Source organism: Chenopodium quinoa, unplaced genomic scaffold (genome assembly GCF_001683475.1).
Source record: "Chenopodium quinoa cultivar QQ74 unplaced genomic scaffold, ASM168347v1, whole genome shotgun sequence".
Lineage (NCBI taxonomy): Eukaryota > Viridiplantae > Streptophyta > Magnoliopsida > Caryophyllales > Amaranthaceae > Chenopodium > Chenopodium quinoa.
The window spans coordinates 285,595-313,482 of record NW_018743284.1 but is presented as its reverse complement, the minus strand read 5'-3'; the positions used below and the strand labels follow the sequence as shown (position 1 = coordinate 313,482).

The 27,888-nt window shown below is 35.4% G+C and overlaps 5 protein-coding genes and 1 long non-coding RNA gene across 12 annotated transcripts; 2 read left to right on the top strand and 4 right to left on the bottom strand.

Moving 5' to 3' along the window:
* Positions 1–967: 967 nt before the first annotated feature.
* LOC110735491 (two-pore potassium channel 1-like) lies at positions 968–5,012 on the bottom strand. Its single transcript, XM_021915684.1, has 3 exons — positions 4,875–5,012; positions 1,878–2,809; positions 968–1,645 (listed from the first exon to the last, which is right to left on the bottom strand). Exons 2-3 carry the CDS (start codon positions 2,765–2,767, stop codon positions 1,453–1,455), a joined length of 1,083 nt encoding a protein of 360 aa, XP_021771376.1. The 5' UTR covers positions 2,768–2,809; positions 4,875–5,012; the 3' UTR covers positions 968–1,452.
* Positions 5,013–6,374: 1,362 nt separating this feature from the next.
* LOC110735489 (two-pore potassium channel 1-like) lies at positions 6,375–12,564 on the bottom strand. 7 transcript variants are annotated; one of them, XM_021915682.1, is made up of 5 exons: positions 10,228–12,564; positions 9,322–9,576; positions 8,715–8,781; positions 6,983–7,825; positions 6,375–6,855 (listed from the first exon to the last, which is right to left on the bottom strand). In XM_021915682.1, exons 1-2 carry the CDS (start codon positions 11,136–11,138, stop codon positions 9,429–9,431), a joined length of 1,059 nt encoding a protein of 352 aa, XP_021771374.1. In that variant the 5' UTR covers positions 11,139–12,564; the 3' UTR covers positions 6,375–6,855; positions 6,983–7,825; positions 8,715–8,781; positions 9,322–9,428. The 7 variants fall into 7 exon arrangements, with proteins under 7 accessions (XP_021771374.1, XP_021771371.1, XP_021771370.1 ...); XM_021915679.1 differs by having other exon boundaries at positions 6,983–8,461; positions 8,715–9,576; XM_021915678.1 differs by having other exon boundaries at positions 8,715–9,576.
* Positions 6,747–7,476, bottom strand: LOC110735539 (two-pore potassium channel 1-like). Its single transcript, XM_021915730.1, has 3 exons — positions 7,145–7,476; positions 6,983–7,084; positions 6,747–6,855 (listed from the first exon to the last, which is right to left on the bottom strand). Exons 1-3 carry the CDS (start codon positions 7,474–7,476, stop codon positions 6,747–6,749), a joined length of 543 nt encoding a protein of 180 aa, XP_021771422.1.
* Positions 12,565–15,673: 3,109 nt separating the features above from the next.
* Positions 15,674–20,237, top strand: LOC110735488 (60S ribosomal protein L7-1-like). Its single transcript, XM_021915676.1, has 6 exons — positions 15,674–15,806; positions 15,914–16,106; positions 18,245–18,339; positions 18,453–18,590; positions 19,671–19,773; positions 19,889–20,237. The coding sequence occupies exons 2-6, from the start codon at positions 15,921–15,923 to the stop codon at positions 20,102–20,104; spliced, it is 738 nt and encodes a 245-aa protein (XP_021771368.1). The 5' UTR covers positions 15,674–15,806; positions 15,914–15,920; the 3' UTR covers positions 20,105–20,237.
* Positions 20,238–20,893: 656 nt separating this feature from the next.
* LOC110735487 lies at positions 20,894–26,471 on the top strand. The gene is made up of 3 exons (XR_002514116.1): positions 20,894–21,329; positions 23,558–23,674; positions 26,368–26,471. It is a non-coding gene; the product is annotated as an uncharacterized LOC110735487 (long non-coding RNA).
* On the bottom strand, positions 24,170–27,584 carry LOC110735486 (aquaporin NIP6-1-like). Its single transcript, XM_021915675.1, has 5 exons — positions 27,121–27,584; positions 26,708–26,932; positions 26,412–26,606; positions 25,668–25,729; positions 24,170–24,526 (listed from the first exon to the last, which is right to left on the bottom strand). The coding sequence occupies exons 1-5, from the start codon at positions 27,355–27,357 to the stop codon at positions 24,322–24,324; spliced, it is 924 nt and encodes a 307-aa protein (XP_021771367.1). The 5' UTR covers positions 27,358–27,584; the 3' UTR covers positions 24,170–24,321.
* Positions 27,585–27,888: the final 304 nt, after the last annotated feature.

Sequence of the window (27,888 nt, the reverse complement as noted above, 5' to 3'; positions counted from 1 at the left end):
CCTCCCTATTGATTTGCTTGAGCAAGAGCCATTGTCTCTTGTAACTTTGGAGGAATATTTCCCGGATGACTACTTTACCGTGGTTACGGCGAATACGGTTTCCTTTGTGGAAAGTGAAGAGGAACAAGTTGTAATGAAACATCAACAGAATCAACTTCACAACAATCTAAGGTGATAGTAGACCTAAAAATATCTACTGTCTTGGATGCTCTTCCGTCACGCATGGGATGGAGGCAAATGTTTCACTTGCCTAAAGAGATGTGTCAACACATTCATTTCAAAAAGGTTAGGCAAGAGTAATAGCAATAATTTATAGAAAAAACACATTAATGAATATTGAAACCTTGTATTTAAAGCAAAAGTTAGGCAACCTGTATTGAAGCATATTACTTAGGAAAGTAAGATTCTAGGCCACATTATTGGAAATCTTTTTAGAGAACTTTGAAGAGTATCACAGGGCAATCACAGGTAGCACTTTACTGCTATGCCATGTATTTATGTATTTGCATCCATAGTAGGTGTCTCCGTCAATAGAGATTTCGCAGTCAATACGCCTGGAAGATCCAAAGATTGAATGGTTTTCTACTGAAGTGTTGTTCTGACAAATCCCGAACTTGTATGAAGATAAGGGAGAATGGCTCTTCAGGAAAAGCATAGCTAGGAATAAAGGATGTGACCTCGCCGATAGCAATCAGCTCTGGTGACTAAGACGATTCCTGTATATTCTACTCCAATACACAGTAAAAGTCATGGCATCTGACTCGAACAAAAGACGATCCCAACTGTGGGAGTTTTTACTTTTATCCCATACTCTCCTTCCTTTCACCTCTAGCAAAGAGGTCATTATTGCAAAAGCCTGACAGCATGATAGATACAATCCAGTTACATAAACTTCGAAATCACGCATCATTGGGGTTGTACTGTTGTTTCCCAGAATACTAGATTAGTTGGAACTAAAAGAAAGATAAACAAAAAACGATGTACTAGGCATATAGGCAAAAAGCCTTCCAAAATGATGAAGATAGTATGCAAAGATGCCACAGCACATGTCAGACTTAAAACTCAGGAAATTACATGAGACAAGCTGTGAAGAATTAACCGGCATTTTTATTGTATGCAAGTTCTCTGTATAACAGCATCATAGGTTATAATAAAGATATATCACGTCCTAGTTTGGAGCTAAACTCCTAGTAGTGTACAGATACATAGCAGCTGAGCAAAAGCTAAGAAAAGTTTATCATAATTTTAGTATATGAACTGAAGAGAGTTGGATTAAAATGAGATTCAGAACCGTGGTTAAAGCATGGCCAGGAGATTGAGGAATAAGTGAAACCAGAGAACTCAGAGATCGAGCCACTTACAACACAGTTGATGTGATCTTGAATATTCATATACCCGGTATATATTATATATAGACAAATCAAAGTCCCAAATATTTTCAAAAATGCCTTATCAACAAGGTCTCCCCTGATCAGAAGTCGATCCTTTTGCTTGTGGAGATGATTGAGCTAGTGCTAAATCAGACACGGATAAAGTTCCTGACTGATCAACATCCAATTCTTCAAATTCTTCCATCATAAGAGATATATCGTCCTGAGTGATTTTTCCCAACTCTTTGAGCTTATATAGAACAAATTCAGCAGCACTGAAAGAATTCAGAATACAGAACAAAGTTAATGGAAGCACATAATTTACTTAATGCTAGAAAGACTTTACTTTCTCTTGTCTAGTTTGAGCAAGCTTGCTGAGCAACTAGAGTTAATTCTTAAAATCAAATAAGTCAAGATTAGGCCAAAAAGTTCACATATATTAAGAGAAGTAAACATTTGTTCAGATAAGGGCTAATAAAGAAGCTAAGATGCATAGCTTTCACTTACTTAACAACTCCATCATCATCGATATCAGCAGCCTCAAGATCCACATTGGTCATATGTCGAGTAAGAACACAGTGCACAAGGTACTTTTGTCTCTTTTCAGTGTTTATCTCAGTAAGATAGAGGAAAAACTGAGCTAAGCATATTGTGCTTGTCAAAATCCACACAACTGCAAATAAACGACCTCCCTTAGTAGAGAAACTGCGATCACCATAACCCAGGGTAGTGATGGTACAGCAAACACAATAAAACGCGTCTACAATATCCAACTTCTCAACAAATGTCAAGAAGAGTGTTCCAATCATGATGAGTATCAAGAGAAATATTAATGACAAGATGAATTTGTATCTAGATTTGTTTGTTTCAATTTCCTTCATAATATCGCTTGGACCGAGTTTTTGTCTCATATGCAAAGCTTTCACCATCAATGCCTCCTGCTTCTCAACTAGATAATCTGCTCCTCTACTAAGAACCAATCCAACCAAAGCCATACCTATGAAGACAAAGGCACAAGCAAGGAGCTTTCCAGAGACACTCTGTGGGACCAGGTCCCCATATCCGACTGTTGTCATGGTGACAATGGTGAGATAAAGAGCATCAACTACGTCATTTGTTTTTTGACCACTGATGTGATGTCTGACTAAGTAAAAGCAAATGACGCCAACAACCAGGTAAATGAACAAATATGCAGCAACTCCTATTAAACTAGGATGCAGACTCCCAAATACGGATTCAGATATTCTAGCAGAAGTCGCGCTGCCATCTACTTCTCCAGGAATAAGCTCAGCGAGAGGTGCACTCTTTACCCGGCGAAACCTTCTCTTCTTGACTGCATCCTTTCGATTTGAGGGTTTTGATATTAGGGACTCCTTTAAGTCATTATTATTGGCCATCAGACCATGTCACGCCAATAATTGTTATTTTTCAGTTATCACCTACAAAACTCCAGAAGTTTAGGAATTCATATTCTCATCCAGAAAGAAAAATAGTCTCATCATGTAAACACAAACAAGGATTTACATAGAGAGTATTAATGATATCTTATCATAACTATGTACAACATATTTTTCGGAATTAGTGACAGCATTTATTCCCCTGATTTACCAGAGCAACTGTTTTAGCTCATATCATGAAAGGAATTTTTTTAATCACAATGAAGGAACTTCATTTTTCCTAGGTATATGCAAGATTCGCAACAAACACACAAATTTGACAAATCGGTTACCACAATGAGCTAGTACCTGTGGCAAGCTCTACACATTAGAAAATTCAATAATCTCCACAAGTCAGCAAGCTGCTGTTTAGAATTTGATTCAGCACATATTTGACCATCTATTATTTTGTCTGAATCTACCTCCTCCCCAGCAATGCCTTTGTCATTTAATTCAACAAATTGCTAAAGAACTAAACACCTTGTTTGCATATTATTTGCTTGACTTTGGGAAAAAAAGTAAGCCTATAGGAGGGTATCTGACATTCTACAGCTACACAGTACCCTTGACTTTCAAATTCCAACCTTCATAATATCATAAAAGACTTTCTAGTTAAAAATAACCCTTGACTTTTTAATGTGGGTCAGTCAAAACATGTAAAGTCACACTCAACGACAATCAAGTTACATCAAGATAAAATTCTTACCTTAGGATACAAGTGAATCAGGACACCTCAGTAGCAAAAAATTTCAATAACAATTGGAGCCGAACACATTTACCATCATGAAGTTTGTCTAGTGATAAGAAATTAATTGTACCATAATGATCTTCAATTCTTCAAGTAAGAAGAATGCAGCCAGTTGAAGTTCTTATTGAAAAAAATGGCTTCCACTACTCTATTCTAGATAATGAGGCCTAGCTATTTCAATCTTTATAATGGAAATCTGCTTAGTATAAATCACTAATCATCGTTGATCAAAAGTATACAAGTGTCTTATCCCCTTTCCTACACAGTGAAGCATGGCATGAATTGCATAATGGACTAACATGAATACGGTGTGCCAAATGAAGACGACTACTGCTAGTCTGCTACTACTATCCCACTGCAAACATAGTGCCACGAGCCAACAAAACCCACCCCCAGAGGATGGGGTACAAAGAGGATTTCTCCCAGGGTATAAAGTTATATATAAACCACTCTTAACAACTCTGCAATCCTACTGCCATTAACCCACCACCACCACCTTCCACCAAGAGCCACTTAATACCATTACCACCTCGCTTTATAGTATATAACCCGAAAAATCATCGTGTATACGGTATACCACATTACCACCACACAGATATATATCATCACAGTCCCACCATAGCCAATCTACATAGTCTACAAAACCTGTGATTTCATACATTGTTTATGAACATAGAATTCCTAATAAAACTAATTACAGCTTAACTTTCCCAATTCATGCCAATCAATGGGTTGTTCTTGTTTCGTCTCTAACATTGTGTTTGGTTATAGAAAAGGGAAGGAAAAGAAGGGGAGGGAGGAGAAGAGGAGGGGAGGGAGGAGAAGAGGAGGGGAGGGAAAGGGAGGGAAGGGAAGAATGGTGAGTTTTCCTTCCAAATCTCTCCATTGTTGGAGGGATCAATTTTCTATAATTTAATACCTTCATTTCTCTCCCCTCCAATTCCCTTCCTTCCTCATTTGTTATCCAAATGAAAGAAACTCAATCTCTCCATTTCCCTTCCCTTCCTTCCCTCCATTTCCTTCAATCCAAACACACCGTAAAAGTTCTTCGCATTTCAACACAATTTAATGGGCAATTAGAACATCTAAAGATGGAGTAAAAACGAAGTAAGCAAAATAAAGTAGAAACAAGAAGTCCCAAAAATGGCTCAGTAACTAATAATTTAACACAATTTAATGGGCATTTAGAATTCATCAAGAAAATCAGCATAACTGAGTAAAATTAAAAGAGTAACAAGCAATTATACTACTGAGGAGTGAGGAAGATGCGTTAATCAGGAGACAAACAAAGAAAGTAATTAAAATGGGGAAAAAACTTACAAAGTAAAACTGGGCTAATTTCCAAACTGAAGATCAAAACTTTGATTTTCCTGCAGTTTGGCAAGAGAGAAAATTACAACTTACAAGGAGATAACTACTGAATTTGAAGATCCAAATAAAAATCCAGGCCAAGTGTAAACTGTAAAGTTGGCCAAATAAAAGGCCAGTTAAGCTGAAAACTAGGAAGTGCTCGTGGGCCACTTTAACAAATTGGACACCACATGCTACCGTAAAAGTGGAAACTGATTCAGCATGTTTTCAAAGTTGAGGGGTAAAAATTAAAAAAAATCACCCCGCCTGATCCGATTCGACTTGATTTGAAAGTAAATAGATTACGATTTTGATATTTATGTGCATAATAATGCTCGATGCTATTAAATTCGATCCAAACACTTGAACTGACACTAGTAATTTTAAGTGTTAATTTTGTGTGTAGTGGGTTTACAATATTATTACTATATCCTTGTATTGCGATAAATTAAATCTAATTGAGGATTACTTTAGTTTTGATCATCTTTGTTCATTAGAAAGTGATAACTAATATGATCACCTTTATACCTTATAAGTGGGGCTGTGCACAGTAGGTTAACCGTACCGTTTAGCCTTAACGGTACGGTTAACCGTTATGTCAGTTACTAAACAATGCGAATCGTAATCGTACCGTTAAAGAACGGTTAACCGTTCCTTAACGGAACGATTACAGGTTAACCTCTACTTGTTTAATAAATTTAAAATCAACATTGTATTTTAATTCAAACTTTAATTAAACAATAAAATTCATGTTCCAATTAAAAGTACACTTCGAGAAACCAAATACATTACAAAATTTTAATTACTACGAGTAAGTTATTTTAAAGCATAACAGACATACAATCTAATGATATTATACATATTAAATTAGCATCTTCAAATTGAGACCATGGCATATTGGCAGACTAGCAACCTAGAAGATCAAATTGCATCATTAATTCATTTTATATTTTCCCTAAAAAATTAAATAAAAACATACATATTTATTATAACGGTTGGTTAAACGTTTGCTTAAAATTGTAACCGTAATCGTAACCGTTAACTGCTATTTCGGTTAACCGTAACCGTTTAATTTAAACGATTCGGTAAATTAACCGTTTAAACGAGCCGGTTATACCGGTTAACAATTACGGTTTTTTTGCCACCCCTACTTATAAGTGGTTTTTAAGGAATTGTAAAGAGAACAAATTTATTAGTAGGTGAATATCTAGTGGTGACTTACTAACTTTTGATATTTGAAAGATAACTTTACACCCGCCTTACAATACTTATTATAAACACTCACTTTTTTATTTATTTTAAGAATTATGTTTACTTTACTTATCCGAAGTTATGTAAATTGATTTTGATAGCGAATTGGTGGTTAAGAAATTAAGTTTCATTTAGCACTACATTTGTCCACATGCTGTCATGCACAAGCTTAAATTCAATTTCACTCAGTAACTCAAACAACCAGCACCTTTAGCTCTTTATTTATTTATTTATTTATTTATTTGTTTATTTATTTTTACAAGACCTTTAGCTCTTTATTTAAGATAAGCACAATCACTACATTTTATCCGATACATTACAAATCTGCTTGGAAACCAAATTTCAAACATTCTTGCCAAGAACAACTAAATTTTGTGCTCAGCATATGATAACTTCCTTCAGCACCAATGCACCATACTCCGATTCTATCAATCGTTTCTATCAACAAAAAATTCCATGATTAGTTATATGCATGAACAATTTCTCACAGGAGCTGAGCATCAAATGGAGGGAGCAATGTTATCTGGTGATCTCTTTGGTGTAGGTTATCTCACTATATGGCAGTTCCAAATCATACACCGATAACCAACTTCAAGACTGATCGAAATCTAGATCTTTGAATTCTTTCATTACAACTGATATATCATTTTGAGTAATCTTCCCCATGTCCTTCAGCTTGTATAATACAAATTCAGCAACTCTGCAAGTCGAAGAATGTGGTATTATATCAAAAATAATTAGATTGAAACCAAAGGTAAGAAATGAGGATACATTATTTTCTTATGAGAAAGCATCAGATATCATCATTCTTGTCTCATTGTACTTACTCTACACCTCCATCGATGTTTGTAGCAGCAGCCTCAAGATCTACAATAGTTGCACGCCGAGTAATAACCCACCTGACTACGGCATTTTGCCTCCTTTCAGTGCTAAGCTCAGCAAGATGAAGGAAGAATAGCCCCAAGCATATAGTGGTTGTCAAAATTCACAAAATTGCAAAAATACGGCCTGCCTCAGTAGAAAAGCCATAATCTCCATATCCCAAGGACATGATTGTAACACAAACACAATAAAAGGCATTAACAGCTTCCAACTTCTCAACCAGCATCAAGAAAACAGTCCCGCATATCATAAGTAAAAGAAGGGCTACGACAGCCATAATGCAATTTTGTTGAACTTTGCTTGTTTCCATGATATCCTTCATAATATCACCTGGGCGAATAAGTTTTTTGCGCATTTGTAATGCCCTAACGAGCAATAATTCTTGCTTCTCAGCGAGATAATTTGCACCTCGAGTGAGAACTAGCCCTACCAAAGCCATCCCCCAGAAGATGAAAGCACAAATGAAGAGCTTAGCTTTCCTCAAAAAAAAAAAAAAAAGGAGCTTAGCAAGGGAACTTTGCGGGACTAAGTCACCATATCCAACTGTAGTCATGGTCACCGTACAAAAGTAAAGAACGTCTACTATGCTGTTTGTAGTCTTTGTACCACTAAGTTGATCTCTTACAGAGTATTACATAAAAGGAAAATACACTGACAAAAAGGTAAACAGTCATGAAGATAGTGATTTGTCTACAACTTCGATGGAGTTTCTTCCAGAGAGATTTGGGAGTAGGAACAGGCTCCTGATGAGCAGTTAGATTATCTCCCTAGTATAATCAGCAAATAACCTACAGGGTATTGAAAGCTCAGAGTTTAGTTTCAAAATTTTCCTCTAAAAGCTAGTATAATAAGTTTTACACAATATGGGTTAATTATTGAGGGATGACCATCTCAATCTCAAATGGGCAAAATCTCATGGGTATATTTGTTTGTTGTTCTTGGCATATGTAGGTTCATGTTTTGAAAAATAGAACTTGAGACATGGCTTTATCATTCTAGTTATTTCACTTCAAGTCCATAGCTTAAGAATAGTAAGATTGATAAAATTCCACTCCCTATTCTTAGTTTGTACTATCTCATGCAAAAACTAATCAATTATTGATAGGAACCAAATATAGTTTATATACTTAGTTATTTACACACCCCAAACCACCACAAACATCCAGTTTACAACCACGAAAATTTTTAAAACACCATAAAACATATTTGTACTCCGCATACCATCACAATTCTTTGAAATATCATCATGAAGCATATATCACCACACCATCCAAAGCATCATATAGCAACATAACCCTAGATACCACAAGATTTTTTTTGCTACCTGATATTGAAATCATTGACAACTCTTGGGAGATTCATATAATGATCCTCCTTGCACTTTCTCTCATCTTCTCCCTTCTCTTCCCAAAAAAAATTATGATCTATAGTGTAAACAACAAGAAAAAAGTCCAACCAATCATTGGCTCGCTAAATTCAAATCTAAAACCATATATTGGTATTTAAAAGAGTTCAATCAACAAACATAACAGAATCCACAAGTATCATGCACAAAGTATGAAGCATATTCTACGTACTAAGAACCTCAAAGGCAAAAGAGAAGCAAGAAAAAGAAATACTACAAACACCAGTCAATAAACAGAAACAGAAATAGGGTAAAAAAAAATTAATTATTACCCAGCAATATCGGGCTTGTGTCCAATGCAAACTCAAGATCATATATCTGAACTTGTTGGATTTCCTGCTACAAGTTGGAAAGAAAAATTACAGGGAAGAGAAATAAAAAAAAAAAATAAAAAAAAAAAAAAACATATTCCCTGCTGAAATAAGCACTTACTACTTGCTTGAATAAATAATCATGCTCCCCATTATTTGATTTTCATGTGTACAGCTATGATAATTTATTAATTGCTTGGATAATCAATACTTCAATGGTCACCTTATTATTTAATTTTCATGTCTACAGAATACAGCTATGCTAAATAGACTACTATTCTTATTTTAAAACAGAAAGATACATGAACTCTATATTTTATTTGGTGACATCATATTGTATTCCTACCTGAATCTACCAAGTAATACCCACACTAACAAATGTACAAGTGATTGTGAATCAATATATTTTCAATCTCGTTTACAAGATGGCAAAAAGTTTTCAATGATGTTCACTACATACCCATCGTTGTTAAGAGAGGATTGTTACTTATGAAAGTAGTGAGTAGTGACATACCCAAACAACCAACAAGTCAAAAGATGAAAAACAGGCATATACATGCACACTTACAAAATCATGCCACACAAGAAATACCAAAAATCACAATCCTTTCTCATAGCTCTACTCATCCACAATTCTCTTTATCGCACTGCTTTGGTTATCACTATGGATGTAGGTTAAGAAGCTAATTGTTGCAAATCATATACCGACAAAGTTCCCGACTGATCAACATCTAGTTCTTCAAATCCTTTCATTACAAGTGATATATCATTCTGTGTAATCTTCCCCATCTCCTTCAGCTTATACAATACAAATTCAGCAGCACTGCAAGGTTAAAGAATGTAGTAATAAGCTACAAGGAGCTATGATTCTATTTTATTTTTTTTTAAAAAAAAAAAAAAAAAAGGAAAGAAAGAAAGAAAAAAGAAGATAAACGAAGAGTTTATACTCAGTAATAACTAATAAGAAGAGTTTATACTCAGTAATAAGAAGTAGAAAGGTAATTTGTGCACCATTTTATGATTCAAGGTTTAATTTCATGACATCAAAATCAATCATATAATCATATAAAAGCCTTAATTGATCCCATTATTATACCAAAATACATCTTTTACATGATTAGTTGGGCTTTAACACTATTAATTCATCACTTAAATTCATCTAGTAGTATTATGTATTACATAGTATCATAGATTTTGTTACATCCATTCAGAATAAGTAAATTGTAAGAGCTGAACTAACCTGGTTTAATTTGTGTAATGAGGTTCTTTTAGGATATCCTGTTAAACTTAATTATTCTTTTTTCCATTTAAAAAAGTGATATCTATTCAAACATCCAAAAAAAATATATATTTACGTTATTTGGAATGGAAAGGGAAGATTTTAGTTCAGGAAAAATCAAGGCAATAAATACGGTATGTGCAGCTATTATTTCTCTGAAACATAAAAATGTAGAATGCTATATTTAACACTTACTCTACAACTCCATCGTTGTCCATATCAGCAGCCCCTAGATCTACAATAGTCACGCGTCGAGTAAGAACCCACTTGATAAGGGCATTTTGGCTACTTTCTGTGTTAAGCTCGGCAAGATAGAGGAAGAATTGCCCCAAGCAAATAGTGCTCATTAATATCCACAAAACTGCAAAAGCGCGACCTCCTTCTGTTGAAAAGCTAAAATCTCCATAACCCAAGGATGTCATTGTAACACAAACACAGTAAAGAGCATCCAGAGCATCTAACTTCTCTACAAAAATCAGGAAAACAATCCCACTGATGATAAGTACAAAAAGGATTAGAGCAACCACAACACACTTGTATCGAACTTTCCCTGATTCAATCTCCTTCATAACGTCACTTGGTTGAAATCTTTTGCGCATTTGCAATGCTCTAATGAGCAATGCCTGTTGCTTCTCAACGAGATAATCTGCCCCATGGCTAAGAACTAATCCTACCAAAGCCATCCCCAAGAAGACAAAAGCACAAGCAAGGACCTTAGCGAGGGCACTTTGAGGGACTAAATCACCATAACCGACTGTAGTCATGGTAACCATACAAAAGTAAAGAGAATCAATGATGCTATTACTAGTCTTTTTACCACTTACCTGATCTCTTACTATATAAAAACAAACACCACCAGTAAGAAGGTAAAAAGACAAGTACATTGTTATTTTTTTAAAGCTAGGATGGAGTCTCTTAAAGAGGGATTCAGATGTGAGATTAGGCTCGTGATCAACAGTTGGAAAATCTCCAGGGAGGGACACGATGAGAGGAGCACTTCTAGACCGATTAAGTTTCTTCTTCTTTGCTACATCCTTCTGATGGCATGAGGAAGGGTCAACTGATTCTGATAGCAGGGGTTTCTTTAAGTTGTTTTGATTCTCCATTTGGACAACCTTACAGGCTTTCAGCTAGCAGAATTCCTAAATATCCAGCACAATATTGGAAGTTCAATTCAGTTTCATATATGTCCCTAATTCCTTTAATAACATGGTATTAGCTTTGTGATACACTTTTACCATTTTTTCATTATCATTTATTAATAACATTTACGGAGGCAATTTACTTTGTTCCCTGATAAAATCTTGTACAAAAGCATCATCAACAGAGTGAAAGCTCAAAAGAACGCCATAGGAACATGAAGAAATAAATCTAGTTCATCATTATATCATACAAATTCCTCTTTTCCACTTTAATTTCTTTTTCCAAATATTTGAGATTCTTGGTCAGATAATACAGAAAGAAACACAGTCAATAAAACTATGTTGTATAAATGAAACAATTGAACTTTAATTCAGATATACCCCCTCTATTCCAAATTACTAGTCACGTTGACAATGTAATTTGAATAAGTGTGTGACAAGACTGAAAACTAAATCGGAAAAAGGGTAAATATAGCAAATAATACTCCACAAATCCATATCAAGCATGCACTTGGTGAGTAACATTAATCATGAACTTTGATACCAAAAACAATATATAACTAGAAATCATTGTGATAAACTCGATTCAAAAGAACAGAAAAGTACCAAAAGAAAAAAGGATCTTACCAAGGAGAAGACAATGTACAACAAGATATATGAAGCTTGTAAATTCTATGGAGGACGAAAATAGGATGACAAAAAACATGACTGAATCCTTTCAGAAGGCAGACCGAGTCGGGTTTGGACGAGTTAAACGACAGGGAAGCGTTACACTTGCACACTATCCACTGGCCGGCCATATCTCACCTCAACTCTAATAATTCAGCTATTAATTTGATATCATCAACCAAAAATTAATTCAAATAAACTGCATTATATTTAACCAAATTAAAGAAAATAACATCAGCTTATATGCAATTCCACTCTAAATTTCATATGTATAACATCAATATCCACAATTTAAAGTATTGAATCACAGAATAATAATAATTCAATACTGCTGTACTAAATTGAAGTTCAAAATTAAACAAAATTCTATCAGCATTTTAAAAAACCTTGATAATGTCAAAATTACTTGAATGAAAGCATAATCTTTAACCTAACAAATTATGTATTTAATGTGAATGTCTGAAATTTAAGTAGTAATTAGCATAACAATAAGATTGAAAAATTGAAAATTGTTGAAACCTAAATTGAAATTTGTTACAGAAAAATTGAAATCGAACCATTTTAAAGCAGAATTTGTGGTTTCGTGTAGTATTTTCTGTTGGTATTAATCACCCGCGAATGGAAGCACAGATTTCTGAAAAATAGGTTGCTTTGGAGTTTAACGTTCCCTCCATTTTCTCGCACTCCAGTAAACTTTAATTAAAATTTCATTGTTTGATGATAGTCTATCTAGCGTCATCTTGTCAAGGGGTGTTAAAAGAGCTTAGGTAGGCTCGGCTTGGCTTGAGCTCAAATTTCATCAAGCTTGAGATTTCGTGTAATATTTTCTGTCTTGTCAATGTTATCTTTATGACTCGAGCTTGAGATGACAACATTGACAAGAATCATAAAGATGAGCTCAGCTCGGCTTGGCTAAAGGCTTAAGGCTCAATCAAGGTTTGTGAAGCCCAAAATCAAAAAGGCCTAATGTTACCAATAGTCATTGTTTCAAAAACCATCAAAATTTGTATTTATAACTCTTCACTTGGTGGTTAGCTACTATCTTTCAACATGAGACTATTTACCTTCACTTCTTTTATTGGTTCTTCTTCTATATAAACAACAATAAAACTATGAACGAAAGCTCCAATGCTTAGCGACTCAACGAGAACACAAACATAAGTTTTGAGAATTAATTTTAGTTCCTAAGTTCTAAATATGAAACAAAGTTTATGTTACTAATTGATCTATTAAAAAAAAAAATCTATAATAGATAAAAATACGAGCTTGTTCATGAGCTTTTAGGCTTGGCTCGTGAAGGTCTTGAGCCGAATCCAAATTCAAGTCAAGCCCATTCAAGTCGAGCCTGTATCAAGCTTTAACCAAGACGAGTCTTGAGGACGTTAATTGCTCGTGAACACCCCCAAACACCAAGTCGAAACGTTGGATACATGGGCCTCGTGCTTATAATGGGTTATGAAGCAATGGATAAGGTTGTGTACAAATTCAATTTTGTCAGTGTAGTGTCTAAGAGATTTTTTATATGCACTTGGGGTTGCAAGGTCAATCCAAGAATGTTAGGTCAAATTACTCCACTAACATGTGTGTTATGTGTCAATTATAATGGAACAAAGGAACATAGTAGAGTAAGATCACGTTCTATTCACCTTATAGTTTTAATCAGTAAAAATAAAAAATATCATATATAAATATAATAGTTTTGTTATTTTAACTTGTTTCATTTATAGCATTTATCAAGATATAAATCTAATAGTCAATATCTTTATTCTTAATAAGAAAAAAAAGTTAAAAAAAAATACTTCGTATTATGAATTCATGATAGCATTTTCTTTAGATAATTCAAATAAGATTCAACACGTTTTTATTTTTGTTATGTATAAATCACAAAAGATAATCACATGTGAGTATAAAAGTCAAAATAAGGCTATATTCTCTCCACCTTATTTTTACTGATTCTCTATTATATTTGTTCCTTTATGTTATTAAAATATACAAGTATCGATTAAATTTATTTTTATTGTTGAGCTAAAATTATTTTCACATAACTTATTTTTTTTTATTGAATTACATTAAAAGAGAAAATATAAAGAATTATTAATTTTTTTGACAAGAAGAAAACGGATTCCATTAATAAAGTATAGCCAAACGACACTTACATATAATTCCTAAAAAATCAAGAATTCCAACATAAGTACACACCTTAAAACTAAACACATCGTAGATTTGATTAACAATTGCCTTAATTAAAACAACTTCATCTGAAGCAATACAATATGTGAGTTTGCACTGATTCGGCTTGAAATCCACTGATGTGTAGTCGTTTGAGTGAAAGTACTCATGTGGTCCTTCGGATTCTTGTAGAGATTATGAAACTCAGATCTTCAATTTTCACCAAACAAACACAAAAAGAAAATAAACTCAAGAGAAAAATCATCATCACAAGGATGAGATATATCTATTGAAAGCAATTGAAAGGTTTTTGGGGCTTACCACCAGTAAAAATACCAGTGAAAGCCCCTACAAAAATTCACAACTGAGTCCAAGAGAAAAAGAGATGATAGAGATGGAGAGAAAAGGGAGAAGACAGAAGAAAATCCTTCAAAGAAATTGAAAAAACCTAGTAATTGAGGCTAGGAAAACTCTCCCAAGGAAAAACCCTAAAGGAACCAAAAAAAACCCTCCCAAGAGACCTCTTTAAAATCTAACAATTTAAAATAAATTTTAATTAATAAAACTTAAGCTAATTTCATTAATAAATAATTCGGCTATTTCACCAAATGCCACTAAGTAATTTCGAAATTCACCAAATGCCATCGAACTTTTCAAAATTCATCAAATGCCACCGAGTTTTTAGTATAATATCACGAGTGCCATTAATGACTGACAGCCGTTAGTTGACCTCACCACTTGCCACGTGTTGCCTTCTGATTGGTCTGTTTTAAAAAAAAAATTAAACAAAAAAATTAAAAAAAAACCAAAAATATTTTAAAAAATAATAATAAAAAAACCCAAACCCCAGCCACCACCCCAGCCCCTACCGCCGGGACCTGCACCGACAGGCGTGCCGACGGCCACCAGCTCCCCTCCTCTTCCCCCATCGCGACCCACTGACTACCGCAGCCAACCTCCACCACCAAAAACTCCCACAAACCACAACCATCGAAGAGATTGAAGGATTGTGCCTCTTTCCTCTTCTCTCGCCCCTAACCCGAGGGATTGTGCCGCCATGGCTACGGTCGAAGAGCTCAGGTTAGGGTTAGGGTTCGGTTTTAATGGAAAGGGAGTGGAGACGACAGGGGGTGGGGCAAATCGTGTTCGTCGGCGTCGGGGAAAGGGTTTTAGCGCCGGGCGATGGGGAGGGAGTGTCTTTCGAGGGGAGGGGGTTTTAGGGAGGGGTAAGGTGGTTTAGGGGAAGGGGAGGGTGGTTCGAGGTTGAGGTGGGTGTCGCTGGATCTGGCGCACGTTTTCAGGGGTAGTACGACACCGACGGGAGGTGGTAAGGGTGGGGAGCAGGGTGGGCTGGTGGCAGCAAATGGTGGTTTTAGGTTTTCTTTTTTTTAAGTTTTTAAATAATTTCGGTTTTTTATTAATTTTTTTTAAAAAGGACCAATCGAAGGTGACACGTGGCAAGTGGTGGGTCAACTAACATCCGTTAGTTATTAATGACACTTGGTGAATTTTTTAAAAATCGGTGGTATTTGATGAATTTTGAAAAATTTGATAACATTTGGTGAATTTCGAAATTATTCAGTAATATTTAATAAAATAGCCATAAATAATTTAAAATTAATAAAATTAATCTCAGTTCACCGTTTAAAACGTGGAGAGAACCTAGTCAACATAAATGACCTAAAGCCCTAAATTGTAAACCCTTTAGAAACCTCAGCTCTCAGCCTCCCTCACTCAGCTCTTCGACCAAATTCAGAGCTTCGAATTGCTCTTCAAACATTGTTCCAGTTCTAGGTCAATTTTCATTTTCTTACCTTCACATCTTCCTGTTTAAACGATTTTTCATGCGAATTAATGGTACAATTGATTGAATGAATATGTTTTTTTTGAGAAATTTGCAGAGAAAAAATGGCGGAAAAAGAGGAGCAGGCATTGAATTACATAGAAGAGACGGTGTTGAAGAAGAGGAAGCATAGCGAGGATTGGGCGATTAGAAGGAGGCAACAATTGTTGGAAAGACAATGGAAAATCAAACAAGACAAGAAACTTGCTTTTAAGAAACCTGAGGATTTTATCAAGGAGTACAGAAGTAAAGTAATCTTCTTTCCTTCATTCTTTATTTTCGGTTTTTTTTGACATAATTTTCAGTTTTGCTTGGAATTTTAATGTTGGGTTCATTTTTTTTGGTTATGATTTTGATGGGTATACTTTGATTGGATTTTTTGTGTATGTTAATTTTGTAATAGATGTGATTGGTTGATGCGAAAGTCTGAATTACAATGTTGGATTTGTTATATTGTGGGATTTTTAGGGTTTTCTTCATAGTATGCAAGTAGGATTTGTGGGTGTAATTTGTTATGATGTTTGATGTTATGTTAGGGTGAACAAGAGTTGTAGAAAATTAGCTTGAAATTGCTTCTTTTGGTTTTCGGAAAGTATTTTTTGGGATGAACAAGCTTAGAAGATAGTTTAATAGGTATTATTTCTGTCCGGTGACTTGTAGAATTTGTAATTTTGTTTACAATTTTTGGAGCATTTTTATTGTGGGCTTATAGAGTTAATGTGATGATGTTATGATAGAGTCATAGAGTTTTATTTTGGATTTGCATCTTTGGTTTCAGGCAGCATATTAGCGAAGAATTATACTTCGAATACGGAATAAATTGGCAATGAAGATAGTTCCTTAGGTGTATATTTCTGGGGAGAGTTTAATAGATAGTAGTTTTGTCTTGGAGTGGGTCAATCAGGAGCAGCCTTTCATCTTGCTATGACTGCCCAGCTAGTTTTCTATTTATGTTGATCTCTTATGTAGTGTGCCCTTGTGTGATATGGTCTATATAACTTTGATTATTATGTTTGGTGTTGAGTCTTAGAATGTGAGGTCATTGAGTATATGATGCACCTTTTGAAAGGGAGAGTTATGAATCTTATGATCACGTTGTCTATCTTGCTCATGAGTCATGACATGAGAAATATATAGGTTCTCTGTTGAGCCTACTAATGACAACAATGCTGCCTATGCTGGTTCTATCCTGCTTATTGAAATTAGCCAAATTGGAATTACATTAAAAAGTAAAAAAGATGTGGTTTAGCTTGGTTGGTATTTTCTTGGAAGAAGATTTTAACTTTTAAAAATTAACATTTATCCCCTGTGGGACTTCTAATCTGAACAATAGCATAGTGGCATTTTATGCTAGTGTACTTTAGGCTTTTTAGCTAGTTCTGTTAAAAGTGGTGAGCAAGGAGCTGACACAGGAAGTAGGAATGCTGTTTGAGCTGGGATAGAAAAGGTTTTAGCTTGTCTGGTTTGAGAAATATTTCACTGCTGCTGTCGATTTCCTATGAGTTTTAACTATTGATGAGACAAGGGTTCTGCTCCTACAGAATGGCAAAATTCTTTTGCCATGAGAGAGTTGATTAATTTGGATCTCTTATCCTTTTCAGAAAAATATTGGTGTAAATTGCTGTAAATTATCCCTGGATCGTAGTTCATTATACTTGTGCAGATGTGGCGCAGGATGAACCTAAGTTTTGCAATTGTCCCATCATCCATAGTGGGTAACGGGTACAATTTTCTTCCCCACCTCTGCGGCTCCGCCGCACTACCATTGGAGAAGGTCTTTTGTAGTTTTGTTATACCTGCTCGATCGACATCCCTAGTAATAGAATCAAAATCTTCGTTATATCTTACAGTATTTTTATGTGCCTCTGGTCAGATAATTACTCTTTGGGATCCCTTTCTTCTTAAGAATTGTTTCTGTGGATCTTGTATTTGTCAATTCTTGAGCTGTCCTAACACTGTTGGAGATAGGGTTTTGTGAATATGGGTTTTAGGGATTTTCCTCAGCTTGGATGGTAGCTAGTTTTAATTGTATGCAGATATGGAAAAAAAAAAATCATATTTGTGGTGGTCTGGTAAAATATTCTGTATCACAGTAGTTTGAAAGTATAATATAGGTGTCTTATGTCTGCAATTATCGTTTTGTCACATGTATCAGCAAGCTATACTTATAATTCTGCCTTCTGGGCTATTCTTTCCTATTTTGCTCTTTTGAGTTGCATACATGGTTTCTGAATTGTGAGTTACATTCTCTATATGATTAGGGCTTATTTATTTATTTATTTATTTATTTTATTCATTAATATGTATCACTGTTTACTTATTACTTTTTTTTTTTTTTTTTTATTTTTTATTTTTTTTATTTTATATTTTATCTGAAATTCCAATTTAGCAAATGGATTTGGTCAAGATGAAGCAGAGAGTTAAGAGACGAAAAACTTCCACTGCATCATCATCAAAGCTTCTCTTTGTCATCCGAATTCAGGGGTGAGCTGAGACTTGAGAGCTTGTATCATTGTTTTTTGGGCTTGAATGCAAATTTACCTTTATAGTTACCATTGCCCTTACTTTCTCATTAAATGTGATTTATTATTTTTCAGTAATGCACCTGTTCATCCACAAATGCAGAAGATTTTGAGGTCATTTGGATTGAAGAGAATATACAGTGGTGTTTTCTTAAAAGCAACTGAAGGGACTCTAGCAATGTTGAACAAGGTGGAGCCATATGTAACTTATGGGTAAGGAATAACCTTATTGCGTGCTGGTTATATAGACTATGGCTAATTATATACTTTATTTGATGCTCTTTTGAATTTATCTATTGTCATAATTCTCGTTAAGTCTTGGAATAGCAATAAACATTATGGTCGTTCCTGCTGCACGTTTTGTCTACTACAGAAGTACAAAGTGATGAGTCCTTTTGCCTATGTTGATCTTGTATATCTTCTTGAACTACTGCATGATTCTCTATTTTTAGTTTCTTTTGAAAAGAGAAACTTATACTTTGTATTAGGGAGTGTTGGTTGGGTGTAAAATGTTTTCCATGAAAATGAATTTTCCATTTCCCATAATTATTTTTGTTTGGTTTGTAAACAATTTTCCTTTATAAAGGAAGGGAAACTATATCTTCCTCCCTCCTTCCTATCTCCCTTATACTCTCCTCCCATTTATCCTCTCCCTTACTTTGCCATTTCCCTTCTCCATAACTTTTCTTGCATAGAACCAAAGAAAGGAAGCCCTAATGGTGCAATAGTATTTTCCATGTAAAATTGTTTTACACTAAATATATTTTATGTCAAACCAAATTGAGCCTTAGTCGTTCATTCTTTTGCCGGATGCTTTAACCTGTGGGGATGGGAGCTAGGAGAAGCTAACATGCTAGTATCCTACAGTCCACCTCGTGTATGACTGGCTTTTCTGAATTGTCTAAGCAGTAAGCAGTCTATGGGGTGCTAGCCACATAAAATTTCTAATTGCTTCTTGGCTTTGTTTTGTCAGTCAGTTTTCTGGCCTTTTGTTTTGTATGATCCGGTTTGTATGTTGGTGTGTGCTCTTAGATGATTGCTTTGTACTGTAAATGTAATACAATGGCAAGTATTCATTGATCAAGTTTTCAATCTAGGATTATTACAGTATTTGGTGGCATTTCTATTTTTATTCTGTCCATCATCATTTTTCATTTATTTAAGTTTAAAAATCAGTGCTTGATAAAACACTTTAATGCATATGAAGTCATTAGGTTCTAACGAAGGATATTAGCATTGCTTGTTGTTTGTTTTATTTCTTTCTCTCATTAAAGCCGTCTTAACTAACTGTAGGTATCCAAATCTTAAAAATGTGAGGGATCTCATCTTTAAGAAGGGTCTAGCAAAGGTGGAGAAGGAGAGGGTTCCTCTAACAGACAATAATGTCATCGAGCAGGTATGATAATCTAGAAATTGCTACAGTTACTAATTTCTGATGAGCTGCCATTAAATTTCTTCATTCCTAAAGCATTTATAGCAAGACATGATGAATGTGAATTGTTTCTGTCCAGGCATTGGGGCAGCATGGTGTTTTATGTCTTGAGGATATGGTCCACGAAATTCATTCTGTTGGCCGACATTTTAAGGAGGTAACTCGTTTTCTATGGCCCTTCTCCCTTGCCAAGCCTGAAGATGGATTCTCGGGCAAGAAAAATCTATTCAAGAATGGTGGAGACTCTGGAAATCGCGAGGAAAATATAAACGAGCTGATTGCTAAGATGACTTAGGGCTTGCATAATATGCATAGGTGCATTATGTATCTGAGAATGCTTATAATAGCAAGCATATGTAGACTGTATTCTATAGTGGACAACTTTTTTCAAGTGATATCCAATGGTTGCAATTTTGCTTATACGTTCATTCATGCCCTCGTCTTTTGGTGTTATTAACCTTTTGGTTTTCATAACTTCGATTATAAGTGATGATCTAATTTTTGGAAACAAGCCTAGATGAGCAAGGTTTTTGGGACAAGTTGGCAACTACTGTCGCCCTATTTTAGTATTTCTTTTCTTTCAACCAAAATTTTTTAGTTTGATTTTAATACATTAACAAATGTTCATTAATTGTTCGTAGTATAATATAAATTGGTGTTCCATCAAAATACTTGGCATCTAATATTTGAACAAAACACAAAAAAGAAACAAGGCAACGGAATGTTAATAGAACAAAGGTTTCTTTGCTTCAAAGGGTCATGTTTGAGAGTAGAATAGTCACCAAGGGTTATCAATGAGTAACCAAAAATTTCGGGGTCACCAATGAAAAACTTAAAAAGTGTTTGAGTCTTCATTGAGAATGTTCATAATGTTTATGGGAGGTGTCAATTTGTGTAAACGGGTCGGTCTCGATAGAGTCGGGTTGGGTCTATCTCAAATGCGAGTCTTGTTAAATTTAAGTCAAAATTTGAATCAGATTGTTTTAACGTCGAGTGATCAGATCGAATCGGATCTGACACCTTTATTACGTCATCGTGGGCATAAACGCTACATTGACATATTGCAACCTTCCTTACTCGTACTAAAAAATTCAACTCCCTCCACAATCCACATCCAGTGCCAAACAACACCACAACAAATCAACAATGGAGGAAGGGCAAGACTCATGGACATCAGCAGACAAGCTATACCACATCATCTTCTGCTTCTCCCTAACACTCCTCTTCTCTCTCCTCATCTCTCTCACTCATTCCTCCTTCCTCCGAAATCGCTCTCTCTTCTTCGCCGCTTCTCTCTCTCTCCTCGCCGGCGCCGCCAAAGAAGCCGCCGATCACCTCGGCTTCTTCCGCTCCTCCGGCGCCTCCGCCAAAGACGCCGTCGCTGACGTCATTGGCGTCGTCATCGCTTGCTTCCTGCTTTCTCTCTCCAAATTCTTCCAACGGAAGTCCAAAATTGATGATGATGATGATGATCAGGTTGCCGGTGTTGCGCTTGTTTGAATCGAGTATCACTTTCTCAGGTTATTGCTATTTTCTCTCTCAATTATTCTGAGAATTTTCGCTGAATTTTGTGTTGATTAGGTCAATTTGATTTTCAATTGTAATCTACACTGTTAATTTATCAAGGTTTATTGTGAAATTGAGCAATGAGTAATGTTGCTATTTGTTTTATGAATTTTGTGTTGATGAGTTGCATTCCTAAATCTGTGTTATCAATGCAATCACAGTGAATGATAATTTCTGTAGAGAATTGTTTTAAAATCAGACTATTTTGGTTTGTCATAGAATATTGCATTCGTATCATGAATATATATTGTAGGTCAATGTTGTGAATTTGAGTAAGAAATGTAATCAATGTTATAGGCTTTTATGCCTTTTGATTGCACTGTTCAGTGTTCATCAAGGTTTATTGGGTAATGTCGCGTGTATTAGCGCCCGTGCATTTTATGTCATTATAGCATATTGCATTTGTAATATGAACATGGGGATAAGGTGCATTAGAGGTCAATGTTACGAGTTAAAATTGTCATCGTGGTGTTAGGCACATCGAGTAGAGAATTGTTTTTAAAATCACATTGTTTACGAAGGTTTATTACTCGATATGTGATTTGCATTCTGTGTATCCATTTTAGTTCCATATAGCATATGTAATCCATATGATGCTGTATGTTGAACTTTTTGTTTGATTGATATGCTATTACGTTGTCCTTAACTGTGTTACTTTGTTAATTAGAATCGATGTTGTTTCATGTTAGTTAAGAGTGAGCTAAATCTTTGTTTCTTTTAGTTGTTGAGAATATGATGTTGGAGTCATGAATAATACTCAGGGGTGCCAGTGAAACAGTAGATAAGACTCACCGGTCTATTATTTCCAAGTTTTTTGAATGTTAGGAATATGGACCATTTTAGAAATTTAGTTTGTATTTGGCAATTATGACTGGTTGCTGAAGTCTTTGACAGTGCCTAATTTCTAACCTTTTCCATTCGGTGAAGGGTTTGGAACAAAGAGGTAAAAATGGATACTGGTGAGGATTGAACTTTGTAAGTTCTGAACTAATTTTTTAGATAATTGTAGCTGTTGCTAAGAAAATTGAGGTGATGGCAAGACCTCAAGAAGCAAAAGCTGCCACCCCTATCAGCTAGTATGTATTGTTAAGTGGTCAAGTGGGAAAAGGTTAAGATGTCTAACTATTACCATGAAGACTATTGGAGAAGAACTGACGAAGTAACGCAACAAAAATAAGATAGTCAAGGATTCATCCACTAGATGAATCAGGGGGAGAAAGAGGGTATGAGAAGAGGTAGTGAGAGGGGAGGAGGGTAGAGGACACATACTCCTCCTGGAAATGTATATGGTTAGAAATCATGGTGAGAAGAGGATGCTGAGGAGGAGATAGTGAAGAACTGGGCTTGAATTTTTCATCCTAACTGTTATGTTTTGTTGTAAGGGGAAGGAAAATTGAGCCCTCCAATTTCTTCCCCTTTCCCTATCCTTTCTCAATTCATATCACATGATTGAATGTTGATCCCTTGCTCTCTCGCAGTCTCGCCCTTCCACTCCCTTCTTAGTCTTAACCTATCGTTGTCTTAACAGAAAAGTGTATAATACGTGAATATCCTGAACAGCAGAGTGTAGGTGTGTGTTACAACTTAAGATAGCTGGCGGTTTCATATGCTTGTCACTGTTGCTGATATGTGTCTATTGCTGTGAGCCTGTGATAATCTTTTGTTCTCTATTCTTGTCTCTGTTGTGTCTCATCCAATTTTTGCAAACATGCATTTATTTGTAGTTGGTCAGCAAAACAATTTAGCAAGCTTAACTGTTGGCATATCCTTGAGATACTTGATTAATTATTGTAATGGGTGCTTTTAGAAGGCTAGTTTATAGTATGACCTACTGCTCAAATCATTAATGCAACTAAGTGTTAAGCTTATTCAATTGTATTTTACACATTTCTGAATTACAAATACAGTAGTTTCTTGAAGCACTTTTAGTGATCTCCTTTTTTCGGGGGCTGGTAATTATCCTTATGATGGCAAGGAAATTTACTTTTGAGTGATTTTGTTCAACTTTCTCGTTCACTCTCTATTGCTACTCTTTGACAGACTTCTTTGAGTTGTAATTTCCTTTGATCGTTGTTGTCACTGTAGCAACTGATACTATATTTACTACTAGTGCTTTATTTTGATTCACACTTGTACTTCTGCTTGTGGTGTCTCTAATTGATTGATCGACATTTATGCTCAGGTACTGTGGATGGCAGTTACATAACCGGCACGGATCTCAAATTCTCAATACAATGACTTTTGTTCTGCTGAAGAGGAGCAGTTGGCCATCTTCTTTTATGAATTTCCCATCATGCAGGTTAGTCTGAACTATTTCTTATTCTCACTTATTTTGTGAACAGTCAATTGTTGCTTTTAGGATATTCACTTGCCTGTTTAAGGAACCCTTATTTTAGGAGTATTGCCTTGTTTTTTTTTTTTTTTTTCCTTCCCTTCTTATGTGTGTGTGTGTGGTGTATTTTGTTGAATTTCTATTGGGTCCTTGTTCTTTGTAGTTAGTTGTATAGAGAGTTTTTCTTCCTGTATTATTTTTTGGGGGATGGATTAGTCGGTCAATGCATTGATATATATCCTTTGGGGATGGATTGACACGGATGAGTACGAGTCATTCTTGTGCTGATGTTTTGAAAGGGGGCATAGTTGATATTGGCTGGTGCCAAATCTATAATCCTATAATTAATAGCTGACATTGCAAGAGAAACGATGTGGTGTGATAAGGACCAGTCGTGCATAAGAGACATGATCATTGCTTGACAGTTATTAATGATCTTGACATTGCACCAAGAGAAATGAATAACTTCCAATGAGCTGTTGAAAACTCAAAACTCAGTTTTCATATAGGTCACATTTTTTGCGATTGACATTATACCATTTACAATGCACACAGCAACTGGATACTAGTTGTCATTTTGCTCACAGAAAGCACCATCATTCATTCTGAATAATTCACCTTCTGAAGCTTGCTGCTGCTGAGGGCTGCTTGAGGGCATCTTCATCCTCCTCTGGCAACTTGATGGCAGAATAGACACCTGCCCCACAGAGTGCCCCAAGAATTGGGGCGGTAAAGTAGATCCATATCCCTTTATAGTTATTTGCAGCTATGGCTGGCCCCAGTGTCCTCACTGGGTTCATTGATCCTCCTGTAGTTGGCCTGTTGAAGAAAGAAAAATAAAATTTCATAGTTTGCCGTGCTATGTGCTGGCCTATGGAGATTGATTAATGGGACAGGGAATATTGTGGTACATTAATATTGTGTTTGCATGACATGTATTGTTTTGAGTCAACCCATACTTGACATAAGCTTCCCTTTTAACAATGGGATCTAAATTTCATGACAGATGATCTTGCGCAACGGCGCATTAGTGACGCACTGAGATAGTTTCATCATGGAACGCATTTAAGAATGTAACACGTAAGCTACTCAGTGAATGAATGTACATGATTGAACCTGACGGTGAAAATAAACTTTTTTGTCGCGTTCTCTCCTTATTTTAAAATGAATCTGTTAAATAATCTAAATTCCTCTTTTTGAGTGAGTGGTTTTGTTCCCTTCTTAAAACTTTCCCATTTGTTAATACCCGAGAAAAATTCGTCAAATATGAATATAATACCTTTTGCTTTTATGTCACAACACGTATTATGTCTTATTTTTCTTCAAGTTGTTTATTGATGTGATGTAAGCAATATAAGTTGGGTACTTATTATCAGACAAAAGTTTGTTTTCTCAAAACAAAACAAAAATAATACGGAGTAGAAGTAAGATTAAAGTTTGTTACTATATAGATATTCTGGTTTATGCATGTTATTATACCAATCATGTCCATTTTGGACTATTGCGTTACCTTGTCTAATCAAATAACATAGACATATTATAAATGTCTTCTTTCGTCTTGGTTTATGATTCGACACCACTAGAAATTAGCAATTTTCATTTATCAATGATTACAGAGCTATCAAAAGTATTATAATCTTGTCAACCATTTATTAAGACTTTCATTAAATCTGAAAAGTGCTTGTCAATTTCAAATTAGAAGTTTTTGTTACCTCGAGAATTTTTATGCTTTTTATCTTTCTTCTTATTTCCTACATACGAAGTATTGTTAATTTAAAACACAAGCTTATAAAATTATACTTAACCCTTTCTTGATGTGGAAATCTCACTTATAAATTTGTTTAATTGTTTCTTCCTAAATATGCTACAATACAACATTCTGAATTTGACCACCCGATGGGTGAAGCATGAGTAAATTTTTAGAATCTATTATGATTTAGAGGGGGTGAGGTGTACTTACCCAGCTATAAGTATGTTGAGCATGACAGTTGCCCCCACTGCAATTCCAGCCAGTTCTCCCACCTGCAGAACATCACAAATGTTTTTTCAGTTTTTCTTAGCTCCTTCATGTTAATAGATTCCTTATACCACTTTGTCTTTCTTCATAAAATAGTGCAGTGTGAGGAAAGGACTTTGTAGATACCCTTTTCCTTATGGTTTACCAACATCATAATAAAATAAGTCATTTACAATAGTTTTTATAGTTATATCTATTTAAAATATAATAGTCTGTGTTTACTTGCTGCAGTGGTGGGTAATTTTTAATTGCTAAGTAGAATCCACTAAACATTAATGCTAGTCTCTAGTAGGCTGTGCATATTAAGTCTTATCCATGTACAACGCCTTTTGTTCCAAACAATTTCTTTATTTTTGTAGTTTTGAATGTGAGGATTGAAGTGCAAAGTTATATGACTTTCTTGAAACTATTTCATCATGGTAATTTTGTAATTTTTTTATTAACGTTGCAAACCCTCACTGAAGCCAAGAATTTCTATTTAGTATCTCAGAGCTTGGATTTTTCTTATGTGAGATTCCATGCATTTATTTTTTTGGAATTGTTTAATTCTGAAGAATTCTCTCTCTCTATCTTTTTCATGAATATTTAAAAGTGAAAGCTTGATTAAGAGGAGACATTCTTAAAGAAGTATTTTTTTTGGTAGAGGCATTCAAAAGTACGGGGTAAAAAGAAAATTTTGATGCTTACAGCTCTTGTGTCGGTGGCTACTGCAGTGACAACAAACATGAGATTGAAGGCGATGATGAACTCTAATGCAAAAGCCTGACCATAATTCACTGAAGGAACAGTTACACCTCCACCCATGATAGGGTGGAAAATTGCTTTGAGAATAAATGCAGCGCATAGAGATGCCAACGTTTGTGCTCCTATGTATATTGGAACCTACATAATTAAATAAAGAAAAACGTATCTGTATTAAGTATTTGTAAATCATATCAGTGTATTAATAAAGGTAATTGAAGATCATAGTTTTGGTTTCTTACTTGAGTCCATGGAAAATGTCTCAGTGCTGCAAAGGCGATGGTGACAGATGGATTCAGATGGGCACCGGAAATATGGCCTGTAGAGAGAATGATGATCATGACTGCAAGGCCACTGGAGGCAGCAAGGCCGATTAGCGTCTCTGATCCATCCGTCTTCTGATTCACAATAGCAGTGGCTGCGCCCGCACAGATTAGTATAAGGGTACCGACGAACTCTGCCACCACCTGATGTAATTGGGCAATTATTAGTCAGATGCAAAGACAATTGAGTTCAGTCAGATGAAGGTTCTTTCTGTTTTCTTGCCCTTATACAAAGTACTCTTTTTTTATTGTTTGATATACAACAATGGAAAGATTTTCTGAATAACATAATTTCCCTGAATTTCGAAATACTGATAAAGTTAGAAATTTACCTTCTTTGTTAAAGGAACCGGGGGAGGGGGCATTGTAATGCTGCAGGTCACAGCGGGCAAGCCACCCTCCTCATTAGGCCAAGTATCTACAGTGAAACAATTGGATCTCCTACTGAGAAGTGACTTCTTTTTAGGCCTATCGACAGCAAAGCCTCCGAAGAGGGGAGCCCCTGGAGTACCTGGGGTTACCGGGGTCGAAGGCATAGAAGGAGGATCCTCAGAATCCATTTTTTCCATTATGGCAGAGATAAGCTAAGGTTTGTGAGTACTTGTTTATTGGCTAATGTTTATCCAAATTTCAGTATAGCAGTATTTATATAGTAGTTACTGTTGAAGGTTGACTTAGGAGGGGGAATCTCTAGACTAGGAAAAGAGAGAAAAGAAGTTAGTGGATGAAATGGAAGAGCAAAAGAGAGTTGGCTTTCATTTGGTGCAATGTACAAAATGGTGGTGGGACATTACAGGCCTGTTTTCCCTGCTTGAGATTTCTTTATAAAGGAGCTTTAAGCGTTGGAGAGATTAATCATGATGTTTATTGCCACTTAAAAATTCCCAATGTGTATGATTGCCCCCCTATAATTATGGAGAAGACCACTCGTTTAGCTCAATTAGTTGTCACTGTAACACTGTCAGATCGAGTTTGGGTTTGAAATTTGTCATAAAGAAATAAGAAAGGCCGCCGTCTTCCTAAAAAACAAAGCAGGAAGGTGGAAGAGGCAGGAGAAAGGTCAAGATTCTGATTGTTGTTTCTCCCTATTTACCCCTCAC